The following is a 22,524-nucleotide window of genomic DNA, read 5'->3' on the forward strand; positions in this document are numbered from 1 at the left end:
GTCTTGTAATTCAGCATGTTAAGCCAATTCCAACCTTTGGAAACACATATTTAGAAGCATGGAGTTGTAGTTTTGGGGAGATTATCATTTAATGTTGCTTGCCACAGAATTAAATAGACTTTTTCTAATAATAAATAGCATCACCCAAGATTCTAGAATTTAAATGTAAACATATATGGAAAACAAATACACTGTATTTAAAATATGGGTAGAGGTGGGAGGAAAGTTAGATAGGAGGGCTCAAGGCATTGGCTATAGGATCGAGAATTTTCTCCCTTAAGTCATCAGCTCAGCGCTAGTTCAAGTCAGTAGAAACCGAAATTCAGGGGTCCCAGGTGAAATAAGTGGATGGTCTCAGCCAATTTCCTAGTGGACAGTTCTACCAGCACAATTGACCTCATTATCACCAACAGCTAGCAAGACTGAACATTGATGGAACAGACATGGAAAATGAACTATTTTCTTGCCTGTAAATGTACTCTACCAGCTATTCTAATCAGGGCTGAGTTACACTGGGGATACAACATGAAGGATACCTACACTGTCATTGTAGCAAACAGCTCAATCCACTTTATCATTAGAGTTGGTCGGAAAAATTCCCGTGTAACAGTATTTTGTCAGAATTTGCCAATTCATCAAAAATAAAATGTTTCACAGAGATGGTTCAATTTCACCAAAGTTCCAATGGAACCCTGGCAGTGTTTTCTGCCCGCTCACCCACCTGGTTCCTTGGCAGCCTGTCTGATAGGCTGCTGGGGACCTCAGGGCTTCCATGGTCCATGGCTCCAGGGAAGCACGCTAGGCGGACTGCTTCAGAGTCAGAGACTCCAGAGATTCAGGGTCCACCTGGTGGGCTACTGGGGACCCCAGAGTTTCCAGAGTGCACAACTTCCAGACAGCCCACCAGCAGTCTGACCCAGAGCTGGGGATCTTTTCCTTTTTCAATGAGAATTTTGAAATTTGGGGGTTTCGTTCCCAATTGGAACAAAATATAAAAATCCTCCATGAAACAGAATGACCTTTTCCCACCCAGCTCGGATTATCATTGTGAATTTTGCCAGCTGTTTCCCCTGCTTTTACCTCTCCTGGGTCATGCCCACCATCATACGTTCACGTTGTAAATGCTGAACGGATCTTCTACCAGTAGTTTCAGAACAGCAAATTGGTATTTAAACTGATTGACTGCTTATTTGGAGGACTTTCCCTTTCTGCTTTAAAGTGGTAGAATGAAAGCCATCATGAAACAGACAAGGGCACTCTGCCTGCTTCATATCTAACCAGAGGAGTCATGTGTAATTTCTTATAAGCTTTATACTAAATATATATGTTAGGTGAATTTGGTCTACATTAGTTGCTTCCATCAGCATAGTTACAGAGGGGAGACTAGAGCATAGGTCTGGGACTTAGGACTCCTGGATTCTATTGTCAACTATACAGCCTCTGTCTTTATGCATGTCATTTAACTTCTCTATGTCCCAGTTCCCCATCAGTCAAATGAGTGTAATACCTGCCTCACCAGGGTGGTGTGTGGCTTCATTTATTAATGCTTGTAAAGCAGCCTGAGATTCTCCAGTAAAAGACAGCTCAGAACACAGAGGATAAGTATAGTAACTACCGTGAGTGTATACACACACTGTAGTTATACTGTACTTACACTGTATATACTTATACTGTATATATCTACACACATACACAATAACTGAATTTCGTAATGAACTCTTACGTCTCCTTTCTTCCCAGATGCTAAAGAGCTGATCGACTGTGAGACAGAGGGGTTTTTCTCCCTGCATCAGCGCCGGGGAGCTATCAAGCAAGCCAAAATTCACAACGTCAAATGTCACGAGTTCACTGCTACCTTTTTCCCACAACCCACGTTCTGCTCTGTCTGCCACGAGTTCGTCTGGTACGTACAATGATTCAGAGCTTCCTCCACCTTTCATTCTGAAACTCATTGTCCGCCGTGTTAACCAGCTGCCATTCCATAAGCACTCTGTGGCTACGAACGAATGAGAGTTGGTGCAAGTGAGGTGCTTTCGAGTCTTCCCTGGATCACAACCCAGTGCAATTCAGCATGTACATGTGTATGCAGATGTCCCCGGGCACTTCTGTTATATACTCAACATTAATCATCATCTCAGGAGGATCCATTCCTCCAAACCTCAGTGAAGAAACATTATTATTGCTCACCATTAAGAGGCCTGACCCCACAACTCTCACTCACATACTTGACTCCAATGGGCCTTTTCAGTGAGCGTTTGTCTGAGCAGGGCCCAGTCCAGCAAAGAAAGTCAGTTGAAGTCAGTCAGGCACAAATCCCCAAAGGTATTTAGCCTCTCATCTTCCTTTGAAATCAATGGGAGTTAGGTGCCTAAATACCTCTGAAGATCTGGGCCTGAGAATCTTTCCGTTGACTTTAATGGGAGTGTGATCAGGTCGTTAGGACTGGAAACTGAGAAAAGGCCTCAGGATTTGGGCATTGGAACTGTTTGAAGGAGTAAAGACTCCTCGTGTGAGTAAGTGTCACGGTATCAGGCCCTTTATCTGTTAACATGTAGGGGTTACATGTTTCATTCCCGGGATATGACACACCCAGTTGTCATGATTCTAATTGCATTTGTACCAGTATGAACATTCACTCCTATCTTTTACTGTTTCTGCAGTGACTAAAATACACATAGGTTTCTAATAAACAGGTTGCCATTAACTGATGCAAAATTAAAAGTTGTAAAGTGCACAAAACCTGCTCTGAGGGCCGCAAGCAGTCATTCTAACTACTAGCTGAAATGAATAAAGATACTTAAGCTAGATAAGCCCTACAGGAGCTAATAAAAATCAATGTGGTCTTCAATTTCCATTGCATAAATACTGCTGCTTTATGGGGGCTCTCTGAAAATTCAAAATTAACCAGCTTTATGTTTATTCCAGGGGTCTTAACAAACAAGGCTACCAGTGCAGGCGTAAGAAGCTTTATTATATTACTATCATTATTTATTCAGTCATTTTTTTAGATGGCATTTTTTCCTAATATTGTGACTTATCTGTTCTTTCAGAATGCAATGCTGCCATTCATAAGAAGTGTATTGATAAAGTAATAGCTAAGTGCACGGGATCAGCAATCAATAGCAGAGAAACAATGGTATGTGTCACATTTCGGCATAGGGATTTCATTCTGATCTTTCTTATACTGATGTAAGCCAGGAGTAACTCCAGTGAAGTCACTGAAGTTACTGGTGTAGAATGGGTGTAATGGATCAGATTTGTGTCCTTTGCTTGCACCTTCCTGATCGGTCACACAATCTCTTATTTGTGATGCACTCAAATTTAATAACTGATTTTGCAATATTTAAATCAAGACTGGATGTCTTCCTAAAAAAAATGCTATACCACAGATATAGCACGAGGGAGATATTATGAAGTTTGTTGGCCTTTATTATGCAGGAGGTCAGCCTCAATGATCATAATGGTCCCATCTGGCCTTAAAATTGAGGAATTTACCATTTCAAGAGTGTATATATTATTTAATCCAAACTTTGCAGACTGTTAATGGGAGATCTGTATATTGACAAGTTCCCCTTTATTATGCCTTTATCTTGCTTTTTCACATCATTGTTCCAGGGAGCATTTCCCTAATCTGTGCAGAAATGAGAGTAAGCTGCCATTTCCACATTGATATTAAGACTATGATTTTCTTAGTTAATTTCATCACACAGCTCCTATTTATACCCATGTAGCATTTCCCTTCATCAATTCTGATCCCTCCATGGTGTTTACACCCTTCAAACACTTTAGGCTGTTATTCTCAAAGCTAACTAGTGGGTTTAGCCACACAATTCCCATTGACAAAGATGGGAGCTTTGTGGCAAAATCCATTAGTTGGCTTTGTAACTCTGTAGACAATTTCCTTTTTTTGGTCAATCCCAATAACAAAGATACAGCACTGGCACGGATGTCACTTTTTTCCCTACCCTGTTTTCTATGTACAATATATTGCTTATTCCCAAGGATTTTTTTTTCCCGGGCATAGTAAAAACCCTGCCAACTAATAATAAGGCTGTCAAAGACCACAGTGATAGGCAGCAGCATAATCCCCCTAAAACAGATAGAATAATATGGATGATGAGTACTTTTCTTTTTTTAATTCAGCACTGATGCAGAGTGGATAGTGTTTGCATTGCTGACTTTTTTCCTTGCAGTTCCACAAGGAGAGGTTTAAGATAGATATGCCGCACCGGTTTAAGGTCTACAACTATAAGAGCCCGACATTCTGTGAGCACTGTGGCACGCTTCTTTGGGGCCTGGCGAGGCAAGGGTTAAAGTGTGACGGTGAGTCCTGCTGCTCTGCAAATGTAGATGGAATGAATGGGCCTTTACAAGGCTGCTCTCCTGAGGAGCTGCAGTCTAAGGGCCAAATCCTGTTTACATTAAGCATGCAAATAGCTCCTTAGTCGTTGGGGGCATGTGGACATGCTGAGGGCAGAGCCCGAGGATCGCCCACACACACACACACACGCACACACACAGCAGGATCATTTTGGGGGCTGCACAAGGATGCATGGCCCATGGGGCTGAAGAGTGGATCCACAGCTGCTCCACAGGCTTGGGGAGGAAAATGTCCCCATGCATCTCCCCAGCTTGTGGCTTATTCAGGTTGGGCCAGCACAGTGACTATGCACCAATAGGATTTAACTGGTGCCTAGGCCTTGAGCTCCGTAGGGCTTCACAGGGGTGAATTTCACCCTGACCTGTTGGCTCAGGCCAATAGAAGTGCTCTGCCTCATGTCAGACAAATGCTGTTTATAATGCAATCCTCCCCAGGCTCTGATCACCTCATAAACTTCTTCCTTTCAGCGTGTGGCATGAACGTCCATCACAAGTGCCAGACGAAAGTGGCAAACCTTTGTGGAGTTAACCAGAAACTAATGGCCGAAGCACTGGCAATGATAGAGAGCACCCAACAGGTACAACAGCTTGTGGCCTAAAACAGCATGGTTTAGTGGATAGGGCACTGGTGTGGCATTCAAGAGACCTGGGTGGTATCTACTGACCCGCTGTGTGAACTGGAGCAAATCATTTCACCCTCTGTTTCCCCTTCCACTCTGTCTTGTCTATTTGGACTGTAAACTCTTCAGGGCAGGGACTGTCTCTGACTGTGTGTGTATGTGTGTACAGCCTGCAGCACAATGGGACCCAGATCTTGGTTGGGGCCTCTAGGCATGACTGTAATATATAGAACCACACAGAGACTCAAACTCTTCCACAGCGTGTTGCTTTAAAGAAACAAAGACTCCAAAACCATGACCTTCCTAATGCATTTAATTGATGACTTTAGTTAGTAGCCACCTCCTTGTCTTTCTATAATTATGCCTGTGCGGATGAAGCAGGTATCATAAGAGACCTGTGCTCAAAGGCATTTTCAGCCAAAACATTGCTCCTTTTTTGCTTGTGACCCAGGCTCGCTGTTTGCGTGACACTGAACAGATCTTCAGAGAAGGACCTATTGAAATTGGCCTTCCCGTTCCTATGAAAGAAGTAACTCTGCTTCAGTCTGTGCCAGCACCTGCAACTGGGAAAAGAGGTAGCTCTCCAATTACGTGTGTTGACGGTGCCAATTATTTAAACTGCTAGCCGGAGACAATGATAATAATTAACTTAGCCCTGGTCTACACTGGGGTGGGGGGGCGGTCGACCTAAGCTACGCAACTTCAGCTACGTGAATAGCGTAGCTGAAGTTGGCATATCTTAGGTCAACTTACCTGGCGGTGAGGACAGTGGCGAGTCGACCGCTGCTGCTCCCCCGTCGACTCCGCTTCTGCCTGCTGCGAGCTGGAGTTCCAGAGTCGACGGGGAGTGCGTTCAGGGATTGATTTATTGCGTCTAGACGAACCGCGATAAATCGATCCCCCATAGATCAATCACTACCCGCCAATCCAGCAGGTAGTGAAGACCTGCCCTTAGTCCACTCATAGTACAGGGAAACAGACACCCATTGTATTATGTATATAAGCCATGCTCACTCTATGCTCTGTCCCCATCTGGTGGTGGTTTTCATCTTCCCCTGAGCAGGAAGCACTTCCCAAGCCTCAGAGGCTTCCCAGCTAGATTCCATGTTTGGACCATCACTTGCAATGCTGATGTCCCTGGATGGGTTGTTGACAGCAGGGATCAAACCTGGGAAATCCATAAATGAGCCTCTATTACTTGAGCTGAAAGACCCACCTCTCTTAGCTAAGGCCTAGCTGCCACCAGGAGACAGAGAGTCACACCGAGTGGGTGTAGCTTACACTCACAAGAGGTTCCTTCCAAGCCTCACGTGATGTGATGATTCTGACATCGTAGCACGGACATGATTTATGGCTTAGACCTAGTCAGCAACAATTCCAGTGCATGCTCCAAATAGTGGAGTTTTCACAAAATAACTCACTCCATGTGATATGTTCACTAGTCAATACAAAGCAACATCTGTCACTTCTAGAGTCATGCCTCTACCAAAATGTATCCCTCTCATCCACATTCTGTCATACCTACCCTCAAACTATTCTCAGCCACTCCATACAGGGGCAACTAATCCCCCTGGTCCCAGTGCAATTCCTTTCTACCTCTCCATAGACATGCCCTAACCCATCCAAAGCCTGAGCCCCAGCACCCCTGAGAAGGTGGGGAACTCACCGGCTGCTCCTCCAGAGTTATGCCCCAGGTGTCTCCAGAGGGAGACAGGGCCCAACCCTGGCTGAAAGCCCCAGCAACCAACACCAAGACATCCAGGAGCACCAGGGAGGGGGAGGAGCCACTGCTCCCTCTGCCCTCCCATTACAGCCCAGGAGTCTGTGGCCGCAAGAAAAGCCCCTGGTAGCTGCATTTGGCCACGGTGGCTGCATTTGAGGAACGCATTTCATGTCACTCTGTCTTCCAGTGACATGAGCCACAAAGCACCACACACACTGCTGACAAACTCTTCCCCAAATCCTCCTTTAGGTCAGGTACCTCAACACTTCCCCCACCCACAACCATATTCATCAGAACCTCAAGAAGAAACGTCACCCACTGTTTAGTTTGAACTATCTGCTCACCACTGAAAATTCATATCCTGGTTTTATTATTTTCTCTGTGCTGTGGCTTACCGCTGATGAAAGAGTAATGCTCTTTAAAGGGAGCAGCTTCAGAACAGTTTATATTTTTATTTATTTATTTATTGTTTTAGTACTGCAGGCATGTTGTTATAGTCTTAACTAGTTATGCTGATTACAGAAAGGTTAATCTCCTGCAAGTGTTCCAGTGTTGTGTTTATCTTACCTGTGTACCCTGCCACGCTGTTGGCAAGCTACACTCTGCTGTTGACATGTGTACTTGTTCAAAGAACTGGCTTAATTAATTGTGTTTCCAGGGCTTGTTTCACTTTAATCTTTTCTCTCCTCTCTTGAATTTTATTTGTACTTAGCTTTGTGAACATCCCTGCAGGTAATGACCATTGATGCTGTGAGCCTTCTTTGTGAGTGTGGCCCACCTTCATAGCATGTCCACATCACACATTTAATAAAATCTGCACTCGTACAAAAAATGACCATTTAGGGGAAATGTTTCAAAGACACAAATACCAATTAGGTGCTGAAGAGCTTGTCTACACAAGGACACTCTGGAAGGTGAATCCAAATTAATTCTTAAAGTGGATTAGTTAAACCACATTAAATCCCTGCATGGACACTATTATTCAGAATTAAAGTGGCCTTAATTTGATGTGGCTTAATTCACTTCCAAAGTGTGCTTCAAATTCACACCTTTAGTTAATTTGGATTAATTTTCCTGGATGTCCCCATGTAGCCATGCCATCATTCCCATAGAAAGTCAATGGAAAATCTCACCTTACTCACCCAAGAGCTGACCTAAACGTCAAAATGTGGGTTTTAAGTGGAATCTTTTAGCTCCCACGTTTGGAAATTACCTCCCCCTGTGAACCACAATAGCTAATATTCCTTTCATTATTAGCAGTGAACATTTAAAATTCAAAAGAAGTCAGAGCACATTGGCCCAGATTCTTAGCTGGTGTAAATCACTGTAGCTTTATTGCAGTGAACGGTGTGACACTGATTTACACCAGCTGAGGATCTATTAATAAAATGGTTGAGTTGCACCATAGATTTAAGAACTACAGTATATGCTTTGCCTACAAAATTCAAGTATGATTGTGACGGGATAATTGAGATCAAGGTGCATACATGCTAATCTGCAGTGCTAATGTGCACCTTGATGTGAAAGAACTGCATTTGGAAATAGCCAACAGGAGGCCATTCCAGGAAGCTCCCCTTGTCTTTCCTGCTGTGAAGCTGTGTTCCATGACAGCACACTCTATGTTACTGGAGAGTAGGTTCAGGTGGGCAAGGCAGGGTACCAGGGTACGGTAAGAGCATGGGCCTGTGGATCTGGGCTGGAGCCCCATGACCTGGAAAGAGGATTCTGTTCCTCTCCCCAGTTGACCAATGTGGAGAACCCTTGCACATTGTCTTCTTTCCTTTGAGCTGGGAATTTGCCCAAGGGGAGTTCAGCGCACAAGTCCCAATGACTTTCATTGCCCTCCTAACTCACATCGACCTGTCGGAAAATCCACCTTTGGTCCATATTGCCTATTATTACCTTGGCATCCAAGAGCTGCAACACAACATATGAAATACAGCTAATAGAATGGGTAGCACAGAAACCACCTCTCCTGCAAGCTTTAAAATACACGTGTTAGGAACAAAAGCAAAACTAAGCCAAAGCTTAGACCCAATAAAGGTCACAACATTGGGCTCCCAGCTCAGATTCCAGTGAAACGGTGAGAAGAGCATGTTTCCTTTCCAACTTTGCTATCATTATCCATGGCCTTGTCATCTCAGGATCACATTGCTCTGCAGGAGGGCTGCACATGGAGACCCCTGGGAAAATGAAGCTTTTGCAGAATGCTGCAGCCCACTTATGAAAGCAGAAGCATGTTATACCAATGCTCTGGAGTTTTTGTTATGACTGCCATCTTGGTCAACACCAGAGGCCTCTCGCACCAGTAGCCTGACTCTCTACAGCTAAGTAAAAGGAAGAAAACAGTGAGCAATTCTTCTCCATGTCCACGTGGAGTAGGACAAGAAGTAATTGGCTTAGTGTGCAGCAAGGAAAATTTTGGTTCGATATTAGGAAAAACTTTCTAACGTTAAGGATAGTTAAGTGCTGGAAGAGGTTACCAAGGGAGGTTGTGGAATCCCTACCATTGCAGGTTTTTAAGAACATGTTGGACAAACACCTGTCCAGGGTGGTCTAGGACAGCGTTCCTCAAATGCAGCCACCGTGGCCAAATGCAGCTACCAGGGGCTTTTCTTGCGGCCACAGACTCCTGGGCTGTAATGGGAGGGCAGAGGGAGCAGTGGCTCCTCCCCCTCCCTGGTGCTCCTGGATGTCTTGGTGTTGGTTGCTGGGGCTTTCAGCCAGGGTTGGGCCCTGTCTCCCTCTGGAGACACCTGGGGCATAACTCTGGAGGAGCAGCCGGTGAGTTCCCCACCTTCTCAGGGGTGCTGGGGCTCAGGCTTTGGGCTTCAGCCTGGGGGTGGTGTGGCGGTAGGCTCTGGCCACGAGGCTTCAGGCTTCAGACCTGGGCTTCAGCTCTGGGGCCTTGGGTTCCGGCCCCTAGCCACAGGGCTTCAGGCTCCAGCCCCCTGCTGCCTCCCCCAGCCAATCCTCGTCCCCGCCGGCCCTTGCTACTCCCTCCCCCACCCCTCACCCAGGGCTTAATTTATCCCCAGGCAGCCGGGGCTGAGTAAGCCCTGGCTGGGATGATTTAGTTGGGGATTGGTCCTGCTTTGAGCAGGGGGTTGGACTAGATGACCTCCTGAGGTCCCTTCCAACCCTGATATTCTATGATTCTATGATAAGTCTGCTGTGAAAAGTGGTACTTGTATGTTTGTTAATATCACTTTTCACAGCAGACTTACTAGGTAGCCATAAATAAATTACACTGATTTGGACATGTCTATGTGCATATTTATTTGTTTTGCCTAAGCTAATTAAGTATTTTAGGAAAAAGTGTGAGCGTGGCCACCAGCAAAAGTGGGCCACCAAATAATTTGTCCAGAGAACTCCTGGTCTAGGTATATTTGGTCCTGCCTGAGCGCAGGGAGCTGGGCTGGGTGACCTCTCGAGGTCTCGTCCAGCCCAACATTTGTGTGATTCTCTGACCCTAAAGAGCAAGACTTGCATCCTTTGTGAATTGGCCCCAGAGGAGGATCTAACATACGCTGATCAGTGAATTACATCTGCAGTGGCTTGCAGTTAGTTTCTAGGTGGAGTTCAAAATGTTGGTGTTAACCTATAAACCTTTAAATGGTTTGGGACCGGCTTTAAACCATTTTTAAAGAGATGGTCCCCTTACCTAAGGGACCATCTCTTCCCCAGTGGATATTTATTTTATCTGTCAAGGTGGGCTGAGCAATCCTCTATATGGTATTGTGTGTTTGAGTTTATGGGATAGGTTCAGTAAGGAATAGATTCCTGTACAGGTTTTTATAAATCTAAATAAATAGAATAGCCAGGAACCTCTTGAAAGTTCCACTCCAGAAACTGACAGCAAAGACAGCCAACCTGATCTGAACTTCTGGGAAAGGAGCATGAAATTTAAACAGTGTCTCGTCTGTTTCACACAGCAGCCTTAGCAATGGGCTTGAAAGAGGCCCAAGGGTAAGATGTCATGGCATAGCGTGACAGCCAGCAAGAAGCAATGTCAAGTAAAAGCTGCACCAAATCTAAGGGTTTGGCCCTGTTCTTCAGCTTTGAAAGCAACACTGCAGTTAAAGGGTGTCATTCTCTTTCATTTACACCCACGTAAAATCGGGAGTCATTCTACTTAAGTCAGTGGAGTTACACCACTGTAAAAACTGACGTAACTAGAAGGAGATTGAGGTACAATGCCTGAAATCCACCTAGTGAGTGTGGACACCTGATTGCCATTGATTTTAATTGGAACTGGGTGTCCTTGAAAAATGTAAAAGTAGGATGTGAGTGTTTTGTTTTGTTTCTGGGTGTTTATTTTGCTTTGGGGTTCATTTCAGAGCCACAGGGAATCTCTTGGGAGACGCCGGTGGAAGACGTGACAAGCCCTGAGTCTCTCGTGGAATCAGAACCAGGGAAAGACCAGAAGTCTGAGCAGCTGAAATTAACAATCGATGATTTTGTCTTACACAAAATGTTGGGAAAGGGAAGCTTTGGCAAGGTAAGTGAGATGGGGCTGACGTGTGCTAAGCGAAGCCATGCATTGCACTGCTGAAGAATATAAACAGCTTTTCAATGCCTGCGTGGATGTTGCCTTGCCAGGGGCAGAAGGCATGACTGTGTTTCCAAACCTCGGAAGAAACACTGACCCAAACCTCCTTAATGATAAATAAGATGTAAACATCACCACGGGTACCCGACTGTTGCATTGCATAGAAACCTAACTCTCTCAGGGCTCAAGCATAAACCCAGCCCCACCTCTGCATAGGAGAGTAAATATAAGGGCCCTCTTACTCCCCTGCATCGGCTATCCACATCACCAGAGCCTGTGTAGAGGGGAAAGCTGCAGCCAGGCTGCTACTTCCCCTTTTATGCATGTGGGTGGGGAGAAGTTGGGCAGAGAATGGACTGGGTGGAGTCCTGGCTCTGCTATCAGCCAGCACAGCTGAGCTAGTTCAGAGGAGGTAGTAAGCTGCACCTGTAAAAAGGCTGAAGTAGATTACTTCCCCCTTCAAAGCAAAGAGGAAGCAAGGACCAGATTGTGAAGCCCCCTGTTCTTGGGGCAGTGCAGCTATGCTCTGCCCCTTACTCAGGCTGGATTCAGCTACATCCCTTAGATGTTTGGGGCCAGATCTTCAGCTGATGTAAATCTGTATAGCTCCACTGAGTCAATACAGCTCTACCCGTCTCAACCGGCTGGGGATCTGTGCCTTGGATCTGAATCTCGAATCTTCTGCCTTCAGTGGATTCATTCATCTGACTTTACATTGAGTGGCTGATCGTTATTAATTCGGAGACGCATCCTCTATGATAACGTGAATCATGATGAACTCATCTGGCGCTCATGCAGTTCTGAGAGGCAATTCGGAAGCAACTCTTCATTGCAATTTAGCATCAACTAATGAGCGTGCACATGTTGCCCAAAGACATTAGAGATGGAACCTGCCCCTGGTGTATAGCTGATTCTTGCATATTTTATGGACTGAAGCAATTGCTGTGGCCACGTCTTAAATTGTTAACGAAACATCTGATTTATTTTTTTCCATTTTGCTTTCCATAGTTGAACAAGCTTAGTACAGAAGGGCCAAATCAGGCCCTTCCACAGAAAACCGGGTGGGAGCAGAAAACACGACAAGCTTCCTCCACAGAATCCTCTCCAAATTCTTCCATTGGTTGGGGTGGGGTGTGTCCTCCTTTGGAGAAGACGCAGCGTGTTCAGCCTTCATACCCTGACAATCTCCAGAGATCTGTATGGGTTTCGATGGTACTGGGCCATCTGTGTAGAAGCCCATTGCCACTGCATTGACCCTTACTGTCTCCTACCCTCTCCTACCTCCCAGTCAGTCAGTTCCATGCTGGTTACTATCCCTTGAGCCCCTCTCTTAAAGAATATGCCATAGCATGGAGGGGCAGCGAGAGAGAGTTGTTAAAGCATCAGCATTAATATTTCTGATTATTCCCCATATGGCATGGGAGAGGCGATACACAGCACACTGGTAAGTTAAACATACAAATAACTAAAGGAGTAAATAAAATTTGCAAGGGGGTTGCGGATCCCCTGCACTTTTCCATATCTACGGTTCAGTAAACAGTACCGAGGAAGCCTCATTGATTATTCTTGGACGTTTAGCTAACCAAGGGGAGTGTTAATAATAAGACCTAACTCTTATATAGTGCTTTTTATCCATCGATCTCAAAGCATTTTATAAAGGATGTCAGTATCCCCATGATAGAGATGGGGAAACTGACACACAGAGTGGGAAGTGACTTGCCCAAGATCATCTGTAAAATTTATGACAGAGTTAAGAAGTGAGGCCAGGTCCTCTGAGGCCCAGTACAGCGCTTGGTCCACTAAGCCACATGGTTGCCCAGTACTGTAATTAGCCCGGGGTCCTAGAAGTCAGTCTACTTCCAACTCTGCTCCTGGCTCATTCGGTCATTTTGCCTCTGAGTGCCTCGGTTTCCCCATCTGTAAAAAAGGTATAATAAAGCTTACCTATTTCTCTAAGACTCAGTTCATTAGTACTTGCTACACGCTTTGAGATCCTCAGCCGAGAAACGCTGTAGAAGTGCAGCCTCTCTATTCATACTGCCCTCTGACCTTGCAGTTAGAGCCAGATTCTCAGCTCGTATAAATCAGGCAACAGGTGGAGCTACATTGATTTATCCCAGCTGAGGATCTGACCCCAAACGTTCCATTTATATATTGCTGACAAAATAATACTCCCCCATATGTCTTTTAGAGTATTGTCGTGGTAAGTCAGAAAATGGAAAACATTATTTATGAAAACTTGCATAAAACTGGTTTCAGTCACCAAAATTTTCACCTGTCTGAAGAGTTCCGTCTACTTACATGGCCCGCATCCCTGTGGTAACTGAGCACCTCATAGTCATTAGTGGATTTATCCCCACAACACCCCTATGAGGTAGGAAAGTGTTATCCCTATTTTACAAATGCAGAGTAGATTGAGTGACTTTCCCAAAGCCTCAGAGGTTTGGGACAGAATCAGGACCTGAACTCAGGCTCCCTGAGTCCTTGTCGGGTGACTTAGCCACTAGATCATCCTTCCACTCTAAGTTGTCTCATCAACCTGGTGTTGAGCCAGTTATTCTCAACTCACTTCTTTAAATGGGTCTGAACATGATTTGAGAAAACGCACTTCTTATATGAGGTGGCCTTCCCCTTCTAGGTCTTCCTTGCCGAGTTAAAGAACACGGATCAGTTTTTTGCTGTGAAGGCTCTGAAGAAGGATGTGGTTTTGATGGACGATGACGTCGAATGCACCATGGTGGAAAAGAGAGTCCTCTCCTTGGCTTGGGAGCACCCGTTTCTAACCCATGTGTATTGTACATTCCAAACCAAGGTACATACGGGCTTTCCATTTGTCCCCGAACATGCTGGGGACACTCTGCTTTACTTCGGTTAGTGGGCTAAAGCCTGAGCCTGTTTACTCTGAGGAAAGTTCTCTGAAACAAAACCTTCAGTCTTAGCATGTGCCTCGGAAACTTTGACCTCTGACCCAGCTTTCATCCAGAGAGTGCTGGGTGTAGGGGTGGATAGGACACTTAGCCAGCTGATCCGCTCCGGGGAGCATGCTTGGACTTTGGCCCCTATCGATTTATGCTGCTTTCCCCACCTAAGACTGGCCATGCAGAGAGCCCCTGTGGTGCACCGGGGGTTGCAGTACGTATTAAGGGTGAAATTCAGTCCTGTGCAGGGGGACAGCAAAAGACATATCACTATTTAAGCTCTCAAAACAAGGCTTCACTGGGACTTAAATCGTGCATGAGCCTTGTGCACCCGGATGCAAAACGTAGCTTCCAGAGGTTTTCTCTGTGTCCCTGACCAGCCTTTCAAGCACCATACCAGGCAAATTAAAAAGAACCAGTTTGTTTCCTTCCCTTTATATCAGTGATCCCCAAACTTTTCAGGGTCACACCCCCTTTTTTCCCTGTCCACGCCACCACTCCGGAGCAGGGCTGCGGGTCCCGGGGGGGTATATGGAGAGGGATAAGGGGGCCAAGGCTGAGGCCACACCTGGGGACGGGTCTGGGGACAGGAACGGAGCTGCAGCCAGGGGCTGAGGCTGAGGCTGAGGCTGGGGGCAGGGCTGAGCCGGGCCAGGAGTGGGGCCGCGCCTGGGGGCTGGGGCTGGGGCCGGGAGGGGAAGCCATGGTCAGGCCATGGTTGGAGGCCAAGGCTAGAGCCAGGAGCAGAGCAGCAGCTGGGAGCTGGGGCCATGGTAGAGCTAGGGGTGGAGCAGGGCTGGGTGGTGCTCCCTCCTCGCCTTCCATGGGGGCTGGCCCAGGCCTTGTTCCCCCCCCTCCCCCCAGCCCATGTTCCTCTGCACTTCCCTAGGCAGTTTGGGGACCACTGCTCTATATACTAAAATTTTAAACTGGCATTAAGACAAGTTTAACTGGGGATAAAATCTGGAATGACATCCCAATGACCACTCTGTTCACTCTGGCAGCTCTGGAAGGTCTCTCAGGAGGCTTCCATGCTCATTCGTATACCATAATTTGGTGATGTTTGATGTTGCATAGTGCTAGGTTAACAATATAGCAGCCAGTGTCATAGGAAACAAATATTACCTCTGTTGCCTATGCAGTTAGCTTCCCAAGCAACACGTCTTTAAGGACAGTGGATGAAATTTACTGTGGAAAAGTCTGTGAACTCCTGTGTCAGTAGATCATGAAATTTTGAATCCTGGCATCTATTTTAGTCCTTTCAGGAGGATGAGCAAAGGGATACCCATAACATACGGGAAGGAAATTATGTACAGTTTCAGAGATTGTGGGGGAAGGATAAATGACCTGAAACTAAGGAAAGAAAACTGAGACTAGATAATAGGAAAAGTATTCTTAACAATAATAACAACTGGGAAGTGAAATATACTCCCAGTGGGGGTGGTTGATATTCAAAGGTAGGTTGGGTGAGACACCAGTGGGAATGATGTATAGCAATGTAGATGTTGCTAGAACAGAGTGTTGGTTTATATAGTCCAAGATCCTGCCATCAACAGTGGCCAACACCAGCTGCTTCAGAGGAAGTGCAGTAACCCTACAGTCAGCAGTTATGGGGTAACCTGCCTCCAGGACAAGCTTCTCCTAGGGTCAGAGGTTGGCTTATGCCCTGAAGCACAAGGATCTGTACAGTGAACAGTCCTGAAAAATGCAACGAGGTTAAATGAGTGATCACTTCAGGCCCCCCTCTCTTCGGCATGATGTTATATTCCCCTCTTGACGCATGTTAAGCATCTTCTTGGGTTTTACCTAAGTCAACTTTTCAACATTTTAAAGCAGTTTGGCCTCTTCATTTCACACTGTAGCTGTAGGACTTAGCGCATGTCTTTTTAATCCAAATCGCCCGTAGACTGTGATTGATTTCTGACTTATGTTTTTCTCCTCTGACCGAGTCAAGCCGTGATCATTCAACTCATGAAAGCCATTCTGAATGAGAGAGCTGTAACAAGCCGCAGACATTCTCTCACCACTCGATGGAGGCATGTTTTAATCAGAATATCCTCAGAGTAAGCATTTCATAGCAGATGCACTGGTGTGTAGAAGCCATGCCTAGGAGTTATTATTGGAATTTCTTTTTGAAGGCTTCACTGGACTGGCTTTTGATAAGTGGCTTCAAACAGAGAAGCGTGAGTCAGAAACCTTTCTGAAATATTGATTTGTTGGCAATGCGAAGTTTCTGAGTTCCTTTATGTACTGAATGCATCTACAAAGAATGGTAGAAACAGGAACATAGGCATCTCCATACTGAGACAGACCAATAGTCCTTTCAGTCCAGTGTTCTTCATCAACATCAATATCTGCCACATGTCTTCAGAGGAATAAAATATCTCCCTAATGTACCTAGTTTGGACAGTATTATCCATTACGGGAGGTAGTTTCTGCTTGATCCCAGCAAGTGATGATCAATGTATGCTACGAACTATGAGAATTGATAGTCCTTTGGCCTGAATTTCAGAGATGCTGAGCACCTACAGCTCTCACTGACTTCCGTGGAAGATGCAATTCTTCAGCACTCGTGAAAATCAGGACACTTGTCATTTTTAGCCTCCTTAGAATAAATGAAGATGCACTTTTTTCAAATGTTTTTGATATTTACCTTTTCTTTCTTTTTTTTGGTCACCATGATCTTCTCAGCAGTGAGTTCAACCGGCTAATTATATGCTGTGTTAAAAAACTTTTATTTTATGTGATTTAAAGGGACATGGTAAAATCTGTTTTATAATTCCCATGATCCTAATTCTGAAATTATTTACTCCGATACAGTGTTAATCTCTGAATTAACTCTTCACCATTTATGCTGCTGCTTTTTATTTATTGATTGATTGATTTTTGCATTTTGCTGATCTTGAACACTAAAAATAGACTTTCTATTTTTGAAAGTCAGTTACATTTTTGTTTACAGCTTGTTTCACTTCATACACCAGATTCTAGTTTACATTAAGGTCCCTCTAACAGTAAAATAGAAACCACATTTATTGTAGTTTAAAAATAAATGTTACTGAAACATTTCTATGCTGTTAGCCTTATCTTTTGTAACAGCTCATTTGCAGAACACCTAAAGGCTGAGCCAAATTTGACATAACATGTTACGTTAACATATGGGACCTAACACTTTAAAACTCCTGTTCACTGACAGAATAGTGTAAAGGGCCTTAGGGAAAAGGAGAATCAGACCCTTTAACTTCCATTAAAAATAAAATCTTGGGAGCCAATTCTGTGATGAGCTGAGAGTTTTCAAGAAGCTTCAGTGGGTGTGGAGTGCGCTCAGGATGTCATGGTGAACACTTAGTACCATGCAGCATTAGGCCATTAATATATACAAGCACTCCCGTCATCCTCTTATCAACATATCAAACCCACATCTTGATTAGAGCTGGTCAGGAATTCCCTATCAAAATGACACTGAATGTAGAGAATGGCGTTTCTGGAAAATTGAATTTTCCAATGGAACATTTCGATTTTGCTGCTTTTTTGTTGTTGTTGGTTTTTTTTTTAAATTTCCATCAATCTGAATCAGAATATTTCGAACATTTTGAGTCAGTTCAACTTTAAACTTCATTTCCATATTGTGCTGCATTGCCTAATGGCAGTTGTACTTCAGGCCCCCATTCTCCCCTATGGGCAACATGGCCTCCCCCTCGTGTTGAATCAAAGGACACATGTGCTCGCAGGTGCATTATGGGAAATGTAGTCCAGTCAGGGACCCTGGCCCAAATGGGACCTTCAGGCTCCCAGTCTAAAATTCCCATGGGGCAATGTAGCATCATAAGGAAATGGAGTTTAATTTTGAACTTATTCTAAATGAAACATTTTGGGTCAGTTCAACAAACTATAATAAAACATTTCAGTATGGGCATGTTGACATATTTCATTGCGATCGACAATGATGAAAAGAAATGCCTATCTATTTCTGAATCAAAATTTCTCAGAATATTTTGATCCATGAAATATTTCAGTAATCTGACTTTTCATCCTGATTCAGGACAAAAAAATATTGAATTTTCAGGTTTTTCTTTGAGTTGGAAATGCCTGTTTCCACTCATCTCTGCTATCAGCAGTGGCTAGGTTTTCTGTGCCTGTCACTATGCTGTTATATCAGCATCATACAAATTTAAGCCAGGGCAGTTCAAAAGACTAGCTTTGAGAAAAGTTGTAAAAACACAATTGTCCCCACATTCAGGTACACAATGGATCATTGTCACATCAAAAATATCAAGTCTGTATTGAAAAGACATTACGGTACTCAGATGATGTCAGTACATGATGGGGCAGAGTTCTGCCCTCTGCACAGCGGGTAGTAAAGTAAAGGAGGAAAGCGGGTGTCAGGGATTATTAAAGTGACAAAGAGCAATAGTCTCAGCTGGAGTAAATCTGCATAGCTCCATTGACTATCCCATTCCTCTACTGACAATCAGCTCCATTTATACCAGCTAAACATCTCGTCCATAGGTTGGGGTTTTTAAGAAAAGCTGGTCAGAATTTTTTTTTGCCACTGCAGAAAATTTTGACTTTTTATCACAGATTTAAAACCAAAGTGTTTTGGCCAAAACTTTTCAGTTTTCAGTGGAAAATTAGAGCATTTTTAGGTTTTCCCAACAAAAGATTGAAAATTTTTGAGCAGAAGGCAATTTTGGCTTAGTCAAAAACCCAATTTTCCATCCAAAAGGAATTTTGGAAAATTTTCAACCAGTCCTGAAACCAGCAATAGGGGCAGTTCTATCACCTTGTAGGAGGGGTAGGTTAGCTTCTCTATTTAAGCACTACAGAGAACTCTGTTTTGAAGTCCTAAGTGAGACTTAATTGGTGCAATTAGCCTTTTGCTGACCTTTGCTGAATTATGCCAGGAGGCCTTTAGTATGTGGAGATACAGTAATCTACACCTGCATCTTTGTATACATATTCAGATGTGTTTGCTGCTTTAAATCAAGCAGATGGACTTGCAAAGCAGAGCATCTCGAATAAGGTATTTAACATGCAGTAAAAGAGAAGTGAAAGAATCAGAATCAAAAGCTAATTGTGTGAGATGAGGACTGAATTGAATTGGCTGGCAGCTGTAGGAAATGCTGCCATCTCTAGAGAATAGGCTGATATTACACAAGGGGAAACATTCTTTAGCACTGAAGAGCAAAATTAAACCCTCAGTCATTTTGTCTTTAGCAGTTAGGCTTTGATTGTCCCCAAAAGCTTTCATTGCAAATAGTATCTTCTGTACTTCTTATAACCACAAATTGATGGAGGCAGGATCCTGCACAAGCCATTTGTCACCTAAGTAGTCCCACTGAAGTCAATGCATCGAAGAATGTACAGGGTCAAACCCAAGGCAGGCCTATACATACTGATATAGGTGGGCTTGGAGGGCCAGATCCTCCTCTGGTGTAAATCAGCCTATTTCCATTGACCTCAGTGGAGTTATGTGAATTTACACCATCTGGGGACTTGGCCCTAGAATAGCACACATTTGCTAGGATAACAAAGGAAACCAGTAGCAGGTGTACATGGTATGCATGCCTACCACATGAATGGGTCAAATATTTGTGACCATTAAAGCCATGGGAAGATATTTCTTCCTCTTCAGTAACTGGTCTGACATTAGAAAGAACAAGGAGTACTTGTGGCACCTTAGAGACTAACAAATTTATTTGAGCATAAGCTTTTGTGGGCTAAAGCCCACTTCATCAGATGCATGCAGTGGAAAATACAGTAGGAAGATATGTATATATACAGAGAACATGATCCTATGATCCCACTGAGGGTTACCAAAAGAAACGACACCATCTGCTCAAGAAACTCCCTGAAAAAGCACAAGAACAAATCTGCACAGACACATCCCTAGAACCCCGACCAGGCGTATTCTATCTGCTACCCAAGACCCATAAACCTGGAAATCCTGGACGCCCCATCATCTCAGGCATTGGCAGCCTGACAGCAGGATTGTCTGGCTATGTAGACTCTCTCCTCAGGTCCTACGCTACCAGCACTCCTAGCTATCTTCAGGACACCACTGACTTCCTGAGGAAACTACAATCCATTAGTGATCTTCCAGAAAACACCATCCTGGCCACTATGGATGTAGAAGCCCTCTACACCAACGTTCCACACAAAGATGGACTACAAGCCGTCAGGAACAGTATCCCCGATAATGCCACAGCTAACCTGGTGGCTGACCTTTGTGACTTTGTCCTCATTCACAACTATTTCACATTTGGGGACAATGTATACCTTCAAGTCAGCGGCACTGCTATGGGTACCCGCATGGCCCCACAGTATGCCAACATTTTTATGGCTGACTTAGAACAACACTTCCTCAGCTCTCGTCCCCTAATGCCCCTACTCTACTTGCGCTACGTTGATGACATCGTCATCATCTGGACCCATGGAAAAGAAGCCCTTGAGGAATTCCACCATGATTTCAACAATTTCCATCCCACCATCAACCTCAGCCTGGACCAGTTCACAGAAGAGATCCACTTCCTGGGCACTACAGTGTTAATAAGCAAAGGTCACATAAACACCACTGTATATTGGAAACCTACTGACCACTATACTTACCTACATGCCTCCAGCTTTCATCCAGACCACAACACATGATCCATTGTCTACAGCCAAGCTCTGAGATACAACTGCATTTGCTCCAACCCCTCAGACAGAGACAAACACCTACAAGATCTCTAGCAAATGTTCTTACAACTACAATACCCAACTGCTGAAGTGAAGAAACAGATTGACAGAGCCAGAAGAATACCCAGAAGTCACCTACTCCAGGACAGGCCCATCAAAGAAAGTAACAGAACACCACTAGCCGGCACCTTCAGCCCCCAACTAAAACCTCTCCAACACATCATCAAAGATCTACAGCCTATCCTGAAGGACGATCCCTCACTCTCACAGAACTTGGGAGACAGGCCAGTCCTCACTTACAGACAGCCCCCCAACTTGAAGCAAATACTCACCAGCAACCACACAACAGAACCACTAACCCAGGAACCTATCCTTGCAACAAAGCCCGTTGCCAACTGTGTCCACATATCTATTCAGGGGACACCATCATAGGGCCTGATCACATCAGCCACACTATTAGAGGCTCGTTCACCTGCACATCTACCAATGTGATATATGCCATCATGTGCCAGCAGTGCCCCTCTGCCGTGTACATTGGCTGAACTGGACAGTCTCTACGCAAAAGAATAAATGGACACAAATTAGACGTCAAGAATTATAATATTGAAAAACCAGTCAGAGAACATGTCAACCTCCCTGGACACTCAATTACAGACCTAAAAGTGGCAATTCTTCAACAAAAAAACTTCAAAAACAGACTCCAATGAGAAACGGCAGAACTGGAATTAATCTGCAAACTGGACACCGTTAAATTTAGGTGAGGACTGGCCTGTCTCCGAAGATCTGTGAGGGTGAGGGATCGGCCATTTTAAGATTGACTCCAACAGGTGGGGAATGTCCAGATTTGAAAGGTGGCCACTGTATATAGCGTTTTTCATGTTCAAATGACACTGCAAACATCAGGCTGTACTCTGACCCAGAATATATGCCCAAGAACAGGAGGAAGAAACCTCCCCTTACGATCCTATCCAGGTCCAGGAACATGGGAGTAAGCAGGACTATTAGCCAGCTGACTCCCCACCTGGAGCATGACAACAGGGAGAGGAGGGGAACTGGCTGGCCAGAGAAGCTGAGCCAGCAGGATTGGAAGAGTAATTTACAGGCCAGCGGCAAATTGTTACCCTTCAGGATCAAGAAAGAAGCAAGGGAGAAATTGTGTCTCCCAGGGTACCTCTGAGGCATAGTGCTTCCTGGCATGATGCAGTTTATGCCCCAACACTCGTTTAAGACTTTGCCTAAATTCATAGTCTAAGCTATTGTTTTATTAATGTTCACAACAGAATTCTAAGGTCAATAATTAATATCTCAGTTCTGCATATGCACAAGCTACAATCCCGCTCTCCTCCTGAAAGGTCCTCAGACCCCTAAACTCTTGAGGGCCCCAGTGGGAGTTGATGTCACTGGCTGTCCCTCAGAGCCTGGTAGAATCAGACATTGAGGTCAAAGGACTTTTCCAAGACTCCGGAGGAAGTTTTTGTCAGAGTCAGGGCAAGGGCAAGAACCCAGCCTGGCATAATTCTCTGTGGTGTTCTGACACCACTAGACCAGGGCATCCACTCGGATTCGTGCAGGCTCAAGTGACAAGTCTGTCCCTACTGTAATTGCACTATGAAAACCATACGCAATGCCCATACACAAAGAGCTGAAATTGAAACT

The 22,524-nt window shown here is 44.6% G+C and overlaps 1 protein-coding gene across 5 annotated transcripts in view; it reads left to right on the forward strand.

Annotated features, from left to right (window-relative positions):
• PRKCQ (protein kinase C theta) overlaps positions 1 to 22,524 on the forward strand; it is an 87,845-nt gene that overhangs the window by 39,168 nt on the left and 26,153 nt on the right. For all 5 annotated transcript variants that reach the window (XM_048836659.2, XM_075124562.1, XM_048836660.2 and 2 more), the window contains 8 exons: positions 1,741 to 1,903; positions 2,926 to 2,957; positions 3,051 to 3,136; positions 4,194 to 4,323; positions 4,849 to 4,958; positions 5,452 to 5,575; positions 11,064 to 11,224; positions 13,914 to 14,087. In XM_048836659.2, coding sequence (XP_048692616.2) covers positions 1,741 to 1,903; positions 2,926 to 2,957; positions 3,051 to 3,136; positions 4,194 to 4,323; positions 4,849 to 4,958; positions 5,452 to 5,575; positions 11,064 to 11,224; positions 13,914 to 14,087 — 980 coding nt within the window. The remainder of the gene's footprint in view (positions 1 to 1,740; positions 1,904 to 2,925; positions 2,958 to 3,050; positions 3,137 to 4,193; positions 4,324 to 4,848; positions 4,959 to 5,451; positions 5,576 to 11,063; positions 11,225 to 13,913; positions 14,088 to 22,524) is intronic.

The sequence above is a fragment of the Caretta caretta genome, chromosome 1 (assembly GCF_965140235.1).
Source record: "Caretta caretta isolate rCarCar2 chromosome 1, rCarCar1.hap1, whole genome shotgun sequence".
NCBI lineage: Eukaryota > Metazoa > Chordata > Testudines > Cheloniidae > Caretta > Caretta caretta.